This window comes from Citrus sinensis, chromosome 5 (assembly GCF_022201045.2).
Source record: "Citrus sinensis cultivar Valencia sweet orange chromosome 5, DVS_A1.0, whole genome shotgun sequence".
Lineage (NCBI taxonomy): Eukaryota > Viridiplantae > Streptophyta > Magnoliopsida > Sapindales > Rutaceae > Citrus > Citrus sinensis.
The window spans coordinates 2,326,155-2,339,672 of record NC_068560.1 but is presented as its reverse complement, the minus strand read 5'-3'; the positions used below and the strand labels follow the sequence as shown (position 1 = coordinate 2,339,672).

Here is a 13,518-nt window from a genome sequence, read left to right as displayed (position 1 = left end):
TTTAGGAGATGAAGGATTAGAGAAAATGGATAATTATTTAGCAACAATAATAGTACTAGTAGCAGGATCGGGAGCTAGATAATTTGCAAATTTAGGAATAATTTTGCATTAAATCTTGGGGTTTTGGGAATTGATGAAGTGGTAGTACTGGTTTTGCAACATATGTATACCATCTAATACTTTTTCATACTTAGAACCTAATTCAACTTTTGATGCAAAAATTTATTTTAATTTGTTAAAAGATGGTATCTTTCCTTATGTAATAGTTGATCTTGTTTTTTTTGTTGGAATAGCTTGCTGCCATCTCTTTTCTTGCACAATTTGTTGCCATTTCTTTTGTTGGAATAATTTGCTGTAAAGAAATTAATTTGATATGGTAAGTAAATTGTACCTTATTCATTTTTTTTAGAGTTTAGAGTTGCATGAAAGCAATCTAATATTCTAGTCCTTTATTTTTAAAGTTTTGAGGGTATCCTTCCCAATGTAACAGTGAATCTTAGGACTTGGACCATGTTTGCATTGGCAAAGCATATTAGTAGAACACTTTTTTGTTTCTTTTAATATTATAGTGCTCTAGATGTCAAATACTCTAGACGTTTTTTGCTGCACCAAACATGTGATCATGCAATTTTTTTGGACTTAATTTTGATTCATATCAGAACTAGGGGTGGGCAAAATCGGGTTTGGATCGGGTTCGGATCAACCCGATCGGGTTTCGGGTTGGTCGGGTTGGGTAAAAATCGATCCGAACTTCACCCGAACTTAAAACCCGATCCGATCCGATCCGAATTAATTCGGATCGGATCGGATCGGGTTAAAAAGTCGGGTGGAGTTCGGATCGGATCGGATGCGGGTTAAGTCGGGTTCGGATTAAATTCGGGTTATTCGGATGAAATCGGGTTAATTCGGGTCGGGTTAATTCGGATCGGATTCGGGTTAATTCGGGTTCGGATTAAATTCGGGTTATTCGGATCAATTTGGGTTAAAATTAATTAATTTGGCAATTTGACAATTGGGGATCAAACGTAACTTTAATTGAATTACTCCATTAATTATCTTTAATTAGAGGGAAGAGAGTGAAAGGGAGGAAAAAGAAATTGTATGACTTTTAATAAAATAACTTATAAATTTAGAAATTATGTACATATGTTAAAATATTATTTGTTAATGGTTTCATATTAGATTATAAAGACCTAAAACATCACGCTAGAATTTCTCCTGTCCAAAATTTTTTCACAATCAAAAAATAAATTATTTTTTACAAATTTTAATCTTATCCTATGGTCATGTTTGTTCAAAATTCAAAGAAAACCTTAACAAGTTGCTATGTGGCACAATAATAAGTCTTAAACTCTTAATGTCTTATAGTAAAAGATAAAACCCATTAAATCTAATATTAAAATATAATAAATCACAAAAAAAGAAAACCCTCTACCAAATGGCATAACTCAATCAGTGACATTAATTTTGTCCTGGGGCCACACGTTGATACTTGATAAGGAAATATTTTTTTTTCTATTTTTTTTTCTTTTTGGCTTTTTGCCATGGGGACCTCTGGAGAAGTGGAGATACAGCCGTTTAAAAGAAAACTTAGATACACTTTGCAATTTGCATACACTTTATCTAATCCAAAAGACAAACACAACAAACGCAAGGGATTGATTCATTTTCATTCTGGCAATAACAACATGAACATGCATGTCCTTTATAAAACAAGGACATTTCTCTTTCACTATTGTCACCTTGCTAACTAAGATATTTCTTTCCCACCTTCCTTGTCCTCCCTCATTCATTCATCCATTCATTTCAACCAACAAAAAAAGAAAACTACTATAGAATTAAATTCAAATGATTCAAAATTAAAAATTAACACAAAGCATAAAATTAAAATTAACACAAAATTTAAATTTAATAGTCTCCATCCAAAGCGCAATGTCCAATTCTAAAATCTAAACATTAATCTTTAGAACACAAAATTAAACATAATTAAATAGTTTCCATTTTCCAAAACACAAATGACAAAGTTCCAAAATCCAAAACACAACAAAATTTAAATGTAAATGTAGATCAACTTCCTCTACGACTCCACCGTTCCTCGCAAGCACTTTGACAACTTTTAACTTCAATTTCTTCTACTCCAAGTCGAAGAATTGAAGCATATATCCCCTAGGAAAAAATTGAAAAAATAATAGATAATCATTTAACTACTTTCTTTAAGCCACATGACAAATAAAGGGACATTAAACACAAACACATATGCCCAATTCATGTGTGTACTTGATTAAATATAAGAAAAAAAATTAAGTCAATTGTGGCTTATTTCATGGCATTCATCATCAAGTAAATTTAATAATAATCTTAATTCCTAGGTAATACCATTCCAACAATTTCAATGTGTCTAAAATAAATGAAACAATTATAAATTAAAACTATAACAACTATTATCTATTATTATAGTGTAAATTACAACCTAAACATATAATATGAAATTATAAATAATAATATATATTAAGAATTACCTTTCAAATATCCATAACACCCATATCAGCACTCACTGTTTCCACCGTTGAAGCTTGTGATCTTACAAACTCTTTAAAATGTTAAAAAAAAATGAAATTAGTAAGTAACTTAAGTACATGTAAATGCTATTTATAAAGTTATAATACATCTTAAATTTATAAAATATGAGAAAAATATTACCTTCTTGTAGCTCCATATGGAATATCTGCTCTTTAATATCTTCCTGAAGGTTATAGACAGGATTAGCAAAAAGTTTAGCTTGTAACCAATTTTCGGTACACATCAATGCCTCAACCATACAAGGGGTCAAAGAACTCCGATATTCGTCAATGACGCGACGCCCTGTGCTAAAGGCAGATTCAGATGCCACTATGGAAACAGGAACAGCGAGGACATCCCTTGCAATTTTCTTTAATATTGGATACTTCGATCCATTAACCTTCCACCAAAGCAAAACATTGAGCTTAAGATTGCTTGGATCTTCAACTGGGTCACTCAAATATCGTTCCACCTCAGATACTACTCTCTTGCCCTCATTCTGAACAAACACTTTCTGAGCATACCCAAAGAAAGGGCGAGAAACTCGGAAAATGTCATCACCATCACCACTAGGACCCTCTGACAAACCAACCTCATTTGTAAAATAAGGAGAATAACTTGTACCACCATAACTGCCACTAGGAGCACTCTCACTACACATCGATGGTGTGGAACTGGAGCACATTGCACTATATGCATCATAAAGCTCATTCAACAAATCTTTCACTGCTTTGGTCATTTCTTCAACTTTCCAACCATCATTGGCAAAAATGATCTCAAAAATATGTTTGGCAAAGTCCATTTTAGCTCGTGGATCAAGAATAGAGGCAACAATCAACATTTTATTTATCTTCCCTGAAGACTCCCAATATTTATCAAATTTTTCCCTCATTTGATAAGCCATAGCCACCACCCAAGGATCTCTACTTCCTTCTAATGCAGTCAATGAGCTCTCAATTAAGCCAATGGTATCATAACAAAGATTAGAAGTCACACTCAAAGAAGTAAAAAATAACAATGTGGCATCATAAAATACCTTCAAAAACTTCACAATTCGCCCTGCACTCTCCCAATCCTCAGGTCCAGGCGGGCCCACCCTCTTAACGTTATTTTCTTTCTCAAGAAAATATGCCTCATATGGTTTATCCACCTCTGCCATTCTATCAAATGCTGCCTGAAACTTCAACGCAGTCATCAACATTAAATAGGTGGAATTCCACCTAGTAGGACAATCTAAAACAACCGTTCCATTTGGACATTTCACTTGTTGAGCACACTGTTTAAATGCCTGTAGCCTCGTTGTGGAGGATCTCACATACTTCACAGCATTCCGGATGGCGGCAACACTAGCATGCAATTCATTCAACCCCGAAACAACAATCAAGTTCAAAATATGTGCACAACAACGCACATGCATATACTGACCCGCCAATACAATTGCATCATCATTCCTCCAACCAAGTAATTGCATAGTCACATAATTAACAGCAACATCATTTGTACTGGCATTATCAACAGTTATTGCAAACAACCTCTCTATCCCCCAATCTTGTAAACAAGCTACAATCTTTTTACCGATTGTTTTCCCTCTATGATCTTCAATCACACTGAAACTAATAATCCTTCTGTTCAAACACCAGTCACTATCAATAAAATGAGCTGTGATCACCATGTAGCTCATGTTTTGAACAGAAGTCCATAAATCAGTGGTAAGAGACACTCGCTGTTTGTTGTTGCAAATCAAACTCTTCAACATTATCTTTTCTTCCAAAAATAAATCCATAACATCCCTACCAACAGTTCTCCGAGATGGCATAACAAACTGTGGAATGGCTACACTACAGAAATGCCTGAACCCTTTGTTATCCACAAAACTAAGTGGCAACTCACCCATAATGATCATTTTGGTGATTGCCCTTCTACAAGCGTCTTGACTCCACCCTTTAGCCAAAACCATATTACTTGCATTTCCTTCCCCACCCTCAGTTGTCAAGTTTTGTTGACTTCCCTCTTGTTGTTCCCGGAATGTCTTGTATGCAAGGCAAGCCAGTATATGATTTCTCATATTTGTAATCCCATCACGCCTTGAATGACATTGATATTGTCTACCACAATAGTTGCACTTGCATTTGTTTGGATTGTCCTCGAGCAGAGTAAAATGATTCCACGTCGCAGATCTTTTCTTCATCGCTGGTCTTTTCCGCTTTGCCTTTTGAGTTCCTTCCATTTGAACACTTTGATTGTCATCATCACTCATTGAATTCGATCTTGAGTGTCCAGACATCTAAACATACAAATAAATAATTATTAATCATTAATTCATAAATTAAAACACAAAAAGACTATTAAAAAAAATCTACTTAATAGTTAGTATTACAAATTGATTCAAATAATTGTTAATTTAATTTATGAAACTTTTTGAAATCGATATTTCCAATTTTCCACCATAATGTTTATATATGATCAAGAATTCAAGATGCATATTCCATAAAAGAAAACCAAGAAATTAAAGTAATTATTTAATTTATAAATCTAATTATCCATTGGCCAAAATAAATAATATTAATTACATATCCGTATCTTAAATTCTTAATTCTTATTATGCCCACATTATATGTGCTTAACCACTTAATATTTACTTATTGGTTAATGGTTATCATGCAATTAATTAAATTGATTAATTATTTGTTGAAGTTAAAACTTGAAACTACTGCAATTAAATTGGTTAATTTTTTGTTGAAGTTGAAACTATTCTACAAATACACATATCATATGACATATATAATTATAATTTATATTGTAACATAATATTTAATTTTAATTTTTAATCTAACATTACTATTCATACAAAAAATCAATTATTAATAAGTAACAGAAAATTAATGCCGGATTATTTTCATTTTATTGATAACATTTAACAATATATAATTAACATTTACAATTAACATTTCTCAAATAACATATAAAAAATAACAATTATAATTAATCATTAATGCATATATAACTATATATTATATACGGATATACCATCACTTAAACAAGTTCAAACTTCAAAAGCCGGATTTGCTTATTCGGTTCGGGCTTCAAGAGTTCAGTTCCAAATCCAAACTTTCAACTTCCAAAACAGAGAGTGAAGAGACCTTTTGAGTTTTGAGATTGGAGCCGTGACCCGTGACCGTGAGGCGTGACCGTGAGGGTGTGGTGGCCGGATGTCAACACTCAACAGGCGTGACTCGTGAATGCCAATGGTGGAGACTCGAGCGGATCGGAGGCAGCTTGCCGGGTGGATCTTCAATCGGACTGAGTGATGGTGGAGTGGAGGATTCAAGGCTTGGATCCGGAGCTTGGTTGCAGCAGATCTGTAGATCGGGTCACGATCTTCGCGAATCAGCTTCGGCTTCAGTTCGGGTCGTTCTCGGCAGCGGTTGCTGCGTGTGGTGGCCGATTGAAGGTAGCTCCGTGAACTGTGCGTGTGTGTTTGCTGCGTGTGGTGAGCGACGGAGGTCGTGAGGCGGGAATGGGTGTGGGTTGACTGCTTGTGCTTAACGGCTTGAGTGCTGGTTTCAGACTTTCAGTGATTTGTGTGTGACAGTGAGGGTTTGTGATATCGTGAGGCAGTGACTGGTGAGTGTTTGACTGTTTGAGTGAGTGAGGGTTTGTGAGCCAAAATGAGACTTTGCTTTGCTCGTGTTCTGTTCTTGTTAATTATTGAATTATTTTGTTGCGGTGAGGTGAATACTTTGTGAATTACTGTAAAATGCAAATCCGTGAGTCTGTGTAAGTGTAACACTGTGAAGTCTGTGACTCTGTGATGTGTGATCTGTAGATTCTGTATTCTGTGAGTAAGTGAGTTACTGATTGTCTGATTCAGTGATTGTGTTGTATACTCATGTGAGTGTGTATTTGTATTTTGTATTCTGTTACTAATTTGTATTTGCCAAATTTTTTTTCTCAACCCGATCGGGTTTTCGGATCGGATCGGGTGAAACCCGATCCGAACATGATCCGATCGGGTTGAGACAATTTCACCCGATCGGGTTTTGTTCACCACCCGATCCGATCCGAACCCGAAATTTTTCGGATCGGATCGGGTCGGATCGGGTCGGGTCGGATATTTTGCCCACCCCTAATCAGAACAAAATATAGATAAGTCTATATGGTCATGGCATAGGCCTTCCAACATGCATAAGCATGTGTCAAGAAAAATTCAGCAAATTTCTTCTAAAAAATTATTAGGAGATTTATTAAACTCATTTCTTACATATGCATAAGAAATGAAATGTAATATCAAATTAAAGAAAACTCATACTAGATTCATCATCACAAAACCCCTGCAAATCACACAACAAAAGAGAATGCATACTAATTAATTAATACAAGTCAACATTTCTAGTCCTTCAGTGTAGATAGCCAGTTGATCTAAAACAGAAACAAGCAATTTGCACAAAAAATAAAAGTACAATTACTAAGTGAAAAAAAAGTGTAATAGTAGCACTGTAGCAGCAGCAGCAGCAGCACTAGAACTTAATTAACAGCAAGAGAGATTAAAGATAGAAACACAGAAATTAATGTATATCCAAAGAACCACAAATTTAATTAAATGATGAATCTTTTTACTGATGTAAGCTGCATGATTAATGTGTTCTTATTGAAAACATCTTTTTGGGATTTGATTATGCTGTATTTTTTTATTTGAAACTGGTTCAAATTGTTTATGAAGATAATATTGAGTTTTAAGTTATAGTTGCTTGATTGTAGGGCCTTGAATTTACTCGGACGCTATCCGCAAGTTAATTCTGATGATGACATGCATGATTTACAGGGTGATGGTCTTGAAAATCTTAGAAATACTTGTTTTTCGAATTCAGTGTTGCAGTGTTTGACATATACAAAGCCTCGAGCAACATACTTGCAGAGTGGCAAACATTGAAGTTCTTGTAAATAGCTTTGTTCTACCCGATTGCCTTTCATCTACTACTCTTCTCAATATGCGAAACAAAATTATGCAGGCATGTGATCATTTTTTCATCAAAATTGTATGTATAGGTGCTGTTGAATTTGTTATGTTTGTGGATATGTTACTAATTTTTTAAATCTTTTCTTTTTTTTTTTTTCAATTCTTTGAATGAATTTTTCTCTTTTTTTTCTTTTTGGATGTTGAAAAGATTGCTACTTCAGTTTATGTCTTCTTCCGTATGTTTTCTTTTTGTTTGTTTTTGGATGTTCATCGCATTTGTTTATGCTGCAGTAAGGGTATTTGTGTAATTGTTAATTTGTACTTTGCTTATATGTATTGGTAATATATTTTAATTTTTTATTTATATGTAACCTCCTTAATGTGTCAGATTTAATTGAAACAAAAAATGGATAAGTCTTAGATTCATTGTAGTAAAATGTCAAAAGAGTATGAAGATGAGGTTGAAGAACTTATGAAGTTTGCTATTGATGATGTTGAAGGCAGTAGCGTCATTAAATGTCTGTGATATCTATATATATATATATATATATGGGCATTGTTTTAATCTGGTATTCCCGAATTAAAATAGTGTTCAGGAATCATTTGGGGGCTGTTGGATTGAAATCTAACGGCCCCCAAATCTTTTTTTTTTTGTTGGCTGCACATGATGGAGCCCACCATGTGCAGCCAATGTTGGTCTTTGAATTTACATCTAAGGGTCGGACTGGAACAACACCCTATATATATAAAAGAATTTGATAAATACATACATGTGTGTGTGTCTGTTTATTTATCAAATTCTTTTATTTTAAAAAAATAATACGAGTTACTGATATGAGAAAAACTGAATTCCAAACATGGACAAATTTTTGGTTATTTGAAGACCTTTTTTTTTTTTTAACTGTTATTTTTCTTTTTTTCTTTTGTATATTTAAAGCTTGAGGGAGGTGAAGTTGCTGATTGCATAAACTTTCATAAACAAACGTCGTTGGACAATCCTTTGCTCAAAGATCATAAGATCCAGGCAATTATTTAATTTTTTTTCCCTCTGTGATATCATTTATTAATTCCTCTTCGAAGGGGGCTTAACTACGACACTACAAACTTTAATTTTAATATCATTTTCAAATAGATGCACCGCAGTCACTTGTAGCGAGAAGAATGAAACAACTAGAAGCAATACCTACAAATAAAATTTGCCCTTTTGGAACAGTTCCAATTCTAAGAATCACATAAGGGAGCTATCAAGAAATGGCAAGAGCTATCAATCACTCAAAGGTTTTCCCCTATACTAAGTACTAACGGACGTTCACATGTAAGTTTATTTTTTTAATAGAATTTTATATAATCTTACAGCGATTGACCACTAAATAATGTAATAATGTAAGTTTGAGGAGATCATTTATTATGCCAATGGCTTTTATATGGTATTATAGTAAAAAACTCATGTATAAATGGATTCAAATTACCTTACTGTATGATCATGATTGGTTATAGTTATACATGCATGATAAAGGTGTTAACAAAGGTGTTAACGTAACAGCTCTACCAAAACTCATCTTACTAATAATAAAAGCTAGCTTGGGATAACCATTAATTCTTGAGATTGTTTTTTCAGTATGAGTTTATTTGTGCTTAATTAGATTAAAGTTTAGATCATGAAAAGATTTTATTTATCTTTCTAACTTCTAATTATATATTTGAGGAAAAAGGATACCTACAATCTCAAAATTTTGGAAAATGGTCACAAAAATCTCTAAGTTTTCAAAAAGGGACATAAAGACCCCTTTTGACCATAATATCCTTTGGATATTGTAATTAGAAAATTGAATTTAAAGTCTTTTAACTAATACAAATTTAATTTAAAAATTATAATCTTTGTAGTAGATTGATAATATCAAATTATTTTTAACGTAAAGTAATATTAAAATTTTAAATTATTATATTTATCTTAATAATATATTTGTATTTATTATAAAGATTTTACATTAATCTTTGGTTAAATAAATTTTACAATTAAAAAATATCTCCCTGTTAATCATATTTAAATTATTTTTTTACATAATATTCAAAATAATTTTAATTTTAATTTAGTTATTTTAATATTATTGTTCTATTTATTATTAAAAATTATTTTAATATAATAAATAGGTCCATTTTTTAAATATTAAATTAATTTAAAATATATATTATTATATTTATTTTAATACCATATTTTTTTGGGTTAATTACCCCTCGATGATACATATTTTGACAAATTTCAAACAGGTGACACATTTTTTTTAAAAAACTCGACGGGTGACAATGCGTTAACTTTGCTGTAACTTTAATAGGAACAATAAATTAATTACAAAAATAATATTTTTGCCCCTAGAATTAATTGTAAAATGATGTTTCTACCTTGTAATAGCTACAAAATGACGTTTCTATCCCTACAATTAGTTACAAAATATGTTTTTGCCCCTACTCAATTATTTTTATTTTTAAATAAAAGTACGTAAAAATTACATCTAAGTTCAATTAATGAGCTTTGTTTTTGGTTAAATCAAAAAAAAATCTATTTTAAAAAATTTTCTTGTTGAATCAATCTTTGCCGTTAATAAGAAAATTTTGTTTGATTCAAGAAGAACGAGAGGTATGACCCTTCACTTCGATTAGACTGCTTTGATTGGATCCGATCTAGTAGACAGTCTGAGATAGAAAAAATTATAAATCTAAGATCGTGGTTTTGATCAGATATAGATCGATATATATAAATAATAGATGGAATTGATAGAAAAATTCATAAACCTGTGAAAAGCATTGGCATTCTAAGGTAACCTTAGCCTTCTCCTCGTGAGGGAGCGAAACCCCCAACGAAGACAGTGCTTTTTTTAAAAAGATTTGTTTGATTTAACAAAAAAAGCCCGTTAATTACACTGAGATGTACTTTTTTTATTATATATTTTTCTATTTAAAAAATAAAAAATAATTGAGTAGGGGCGAAAACATATTTTGTAACTAATTGTAGGGATAAAAATGTCATTTTGTAGCTATTATAGGGGTAGAAACATTATTTTATAATTAATTCTAAGGGCAAAAATATTATTTTATAATTAATTAACTGTTTACATTAAAGTTAACTGCAAAGTTAACATATTGTCATCCGCTTGAGTATTTTTATAAAAATGTGTCACCTTTTTTAAATTTGTGAAAACATGTGTCATCCAGGGGTAATTAATCCAATTTTTATTTATTATAAAATTTTGGGGATTATTAGAGTCAAAAGAATTCTTATTGTCCTTTATTAAAAACTTAATGTTCTTTGTAATTATTTCTTCAAACCTTGGGGTGTTCTTTTTCCTATGTTTGATTCAGCAAGTTTACCTTTATGTGCAAGGGATGCAAGATAGATATAGAGGAGCTAGTGGGTTCAATTCTGTTTACAATTTTACAATATCCAACAAGCAGCATAGCAGCGCCTTTATTGACGTCCGAAATGAACCTAATTATATTAATATAGGATGGATGGTAATTTACTCTCTCGATCTCTGTTTTATTTATGCATCCATTAAAATTTGGAACAATGATTTTATACCCCATAAAGAAATTTTAAAATAGCCGAAATACAACAATTAGCTAATTAATTTGTAGAGTTAATTTCACAATAATATTCAGGTAGAAAGAGAGCATAATTGATTAAATTAATATGCATAATATCACATGATTCAATCTTTATGTATTGCTAGTCGCGGCTTCTCAGCCAAAACTCTTATCATCACAGCACAGCTGAGCTCGACGATCGAACAATGGGTGCATACAAGTACGTGTCGGAGCTATGGAGGAAGAAGCAGTCGGATGTGATGAGGTTCTTGCAGAGGGTGAGGTGCTGGGAGTACCGTCAGCACCCTTCCATCGTCCGCGTCACCCGTCCCACTAGCCCCGACAAGGCTCGTCGCTTGGGCTACAAGGCCAAGCAGGGTTATGTCGTTTATCGTGTGCGTGTAAGACGTGGAGGACGAAAGAGACCAGTTCCCAAGGGTATTGTATATGGTAAACCGACAAACAAACCAGGGTGTCACTCAGCTTAAATTCCAGCGCAGCAAGCGTTCAGTTGCTGAGGAACGTGCCGGTCGTAAGCTTGGTGGCCTTAAGGTTCTCAACTCATACTGGATCAATGAGGATTCAACTTATAAGTACTTTGAGGTAATCCTGGTGGATGCTGCCCACAATGCTATCCGCAATGACCCCAGGATCAACTGGATCTGTAAGCCTGTCCACAAGCACAGGGAGCTTCGTGGACTCACTTCTGCTGGGAAGAAGTACAGAGGTCTCCGAGGAAAGGGTCACTTGCACCACAAGGCACGACCTTCAAGAAGGGCAACCTGGAAGAGGAACCAAACTCTCTCTCTCAGGCGTTACCGTTAAACTTCTGTATTGTTTACTTTGTGTTTTTCACATTATCAACCTAGTTTAATTGCTGTTGAGTTTGAACTCCGAAACAAGTGTTTTGGGTTAGTTTTTGCTGCAACATGGTTAATTTTGTTTCATTTGGGCAATTGAATTTTGTAATTCCTATGGATTGTTTTATCCGATGAATACCTTCTATATTTGTGGGATTCATTCCAAAAAAAAAAAAAATCTTTATGTATTGCTGGACTAAGTGAATTAACACATTGATGCACAATAGTTTTATTTATTACGGAAAGTAAATTACACGGACACAAACATAGAAAATCTCTTGTATATCTCAAGAGATTTTAGTAGTACAACCAAACTAAATTGAAACTCATATAATTGACAGGTAATAACTATACCCATCCTTTTATTTAATTAAACATAGTATAAAAGAGTAACACTCTTAGATTTAACCAGTGTGGTCAAGATTTCTCCCATATTGAGGGACAACAAGAAGATCAAGATTATCGTTTGCGGTGTCATCCTCCACAATACTGTGCCAATGTGGAATAGTCCAACCCTCCGACCACTCATTACCTGAAAATTTATATTAGAAAAGTTATTCATAGATACATAAACTAAAATAAGAATTATAAATGATATCAAAAAATGAAGTTGGCTCAAAAACCTGGGTAAGTAGACTCCATATTCTTCAAATGAGATAAGATCAAAACTCGGAAGTAATTAAGTTGCTTTTGCTTCTGGTTTGATATAGTATGTGTATATCTGCCTCTATATATATACACTGAAGATGGATGCAATGCAGATAATAAATAAATAAAAGATTGTGAGTCCGATTCGGGCATAAATCATGTTCCTGTTAGCTGGCCAGATTTTGTTTTTTTTTTTTTTCTCTAAAGGATAAGAATAATAATCTAACCAGATAATATTTTCTATTATAAGAATAAGAACAATTATCTTTTTTTTTTTTTTAAAAGAAAATGACAACGTCTTTTTATTTATTGATGGGACAAAAACGAGGGAGAGAGGAGTTTGTTAAGCAAAAACACACAGAGACATGTAATGTAAGTAACATTGCGAACTCTGTTGTGGCTGTGAGCTCTGCTCTCTGATCATTCACATTCATTACACAAATACATCCAAACAAAGCCGACAACCCCCCGACCCTCATCCCCATGACTTGCCTTCGCTCCATGTGATTCCTCAACTACTTGTCAAAAATAAAATCGTCCATCTTCATCATCCTCCGCGCGTCCTGATCGGGCCGATGCCAATTGGCATTCAAACTGGCCGTTGGATTAAGATGAGGATGATATGTACATGTAGGTAACATCGATCCACCAGAAGAATAGAGTTATGTCCGCGACCAAACACTCCCCCCCTCCCCAACGAACAAATTTTGGATCTCGAGCTGCTCACATTAAATGTTTGCCTCACAGGGCCACACCGCCCGTGCGAACGTAGGCCTAGAATAAGAACAATTATCTATTCGGCCAGATTTTTTTTCATTTCTTGAAATATTGTCATGTCTATAAATTTATTTGGTATGATTTATTACTGAAATTTGATTGACATTTGAGTAGTGAAGAGGATGATTTGTTACT

The 13,518-nt window shown here is 33.3% G+C and overlaps 1 protein-coding gene, 1 long non-coding RNA gene and 1 pseudogene across 2 annotated transcripts; 1 reads left to right on the top strand and 2 right to left on the bottom strand.

Moving 5' to 3' along the window:
• Positions 1 to 2,826: 2,826 nt before the first annotated feature.
• On the bottom strand, positions 2,827 to 4,843 carry LOC112497981 (zinc finger BED domain-containing protein RICESLEEPER 1-like). Its single transcript, XM_052440427.1, has 3 exons — positions 4,354 to 4,843; positions 2,960 to 4,218; positions 2,827 to 2,862 (listed from the first exon to the last, which is right to left on the bottom strand). The coding sequence occupies exons 1-3, from the start codon at positions 4,841 to 4,843 to the stop codon at positions 2,827 to 2,829; spliced, it is 1,785 nt and encodes a 594-aa protein (XP_052296387.1).
• Positions 4,844 to 11,230: 6,387 nt separating this feature from the next.
• On the top strand, positions 11,231 to 12,105 carry LOC102621346 (60S ribosomal protein L15-like; annotated as a pseudogene).
• Positions 12,106 to 12,163: 58 nt separating this feature from the next.
• Positions 12,164 to 13,339, bottom strand: LOC102623227 (uncharacterized). The gene is made up of 2 exons (XR_369842.4): positions 12,582 to 13,339; positions 12,164 to 12,490 (listed from the first exon to the last, which is right to left on the bottom strand). It is a non-coding gene; the product is annotated as an uncharacterized LOC102623227 (long non-coding RNA).
• Between the last annotated feature and the right edge of the window lie 179 nt (positions 13,340 to 13,518).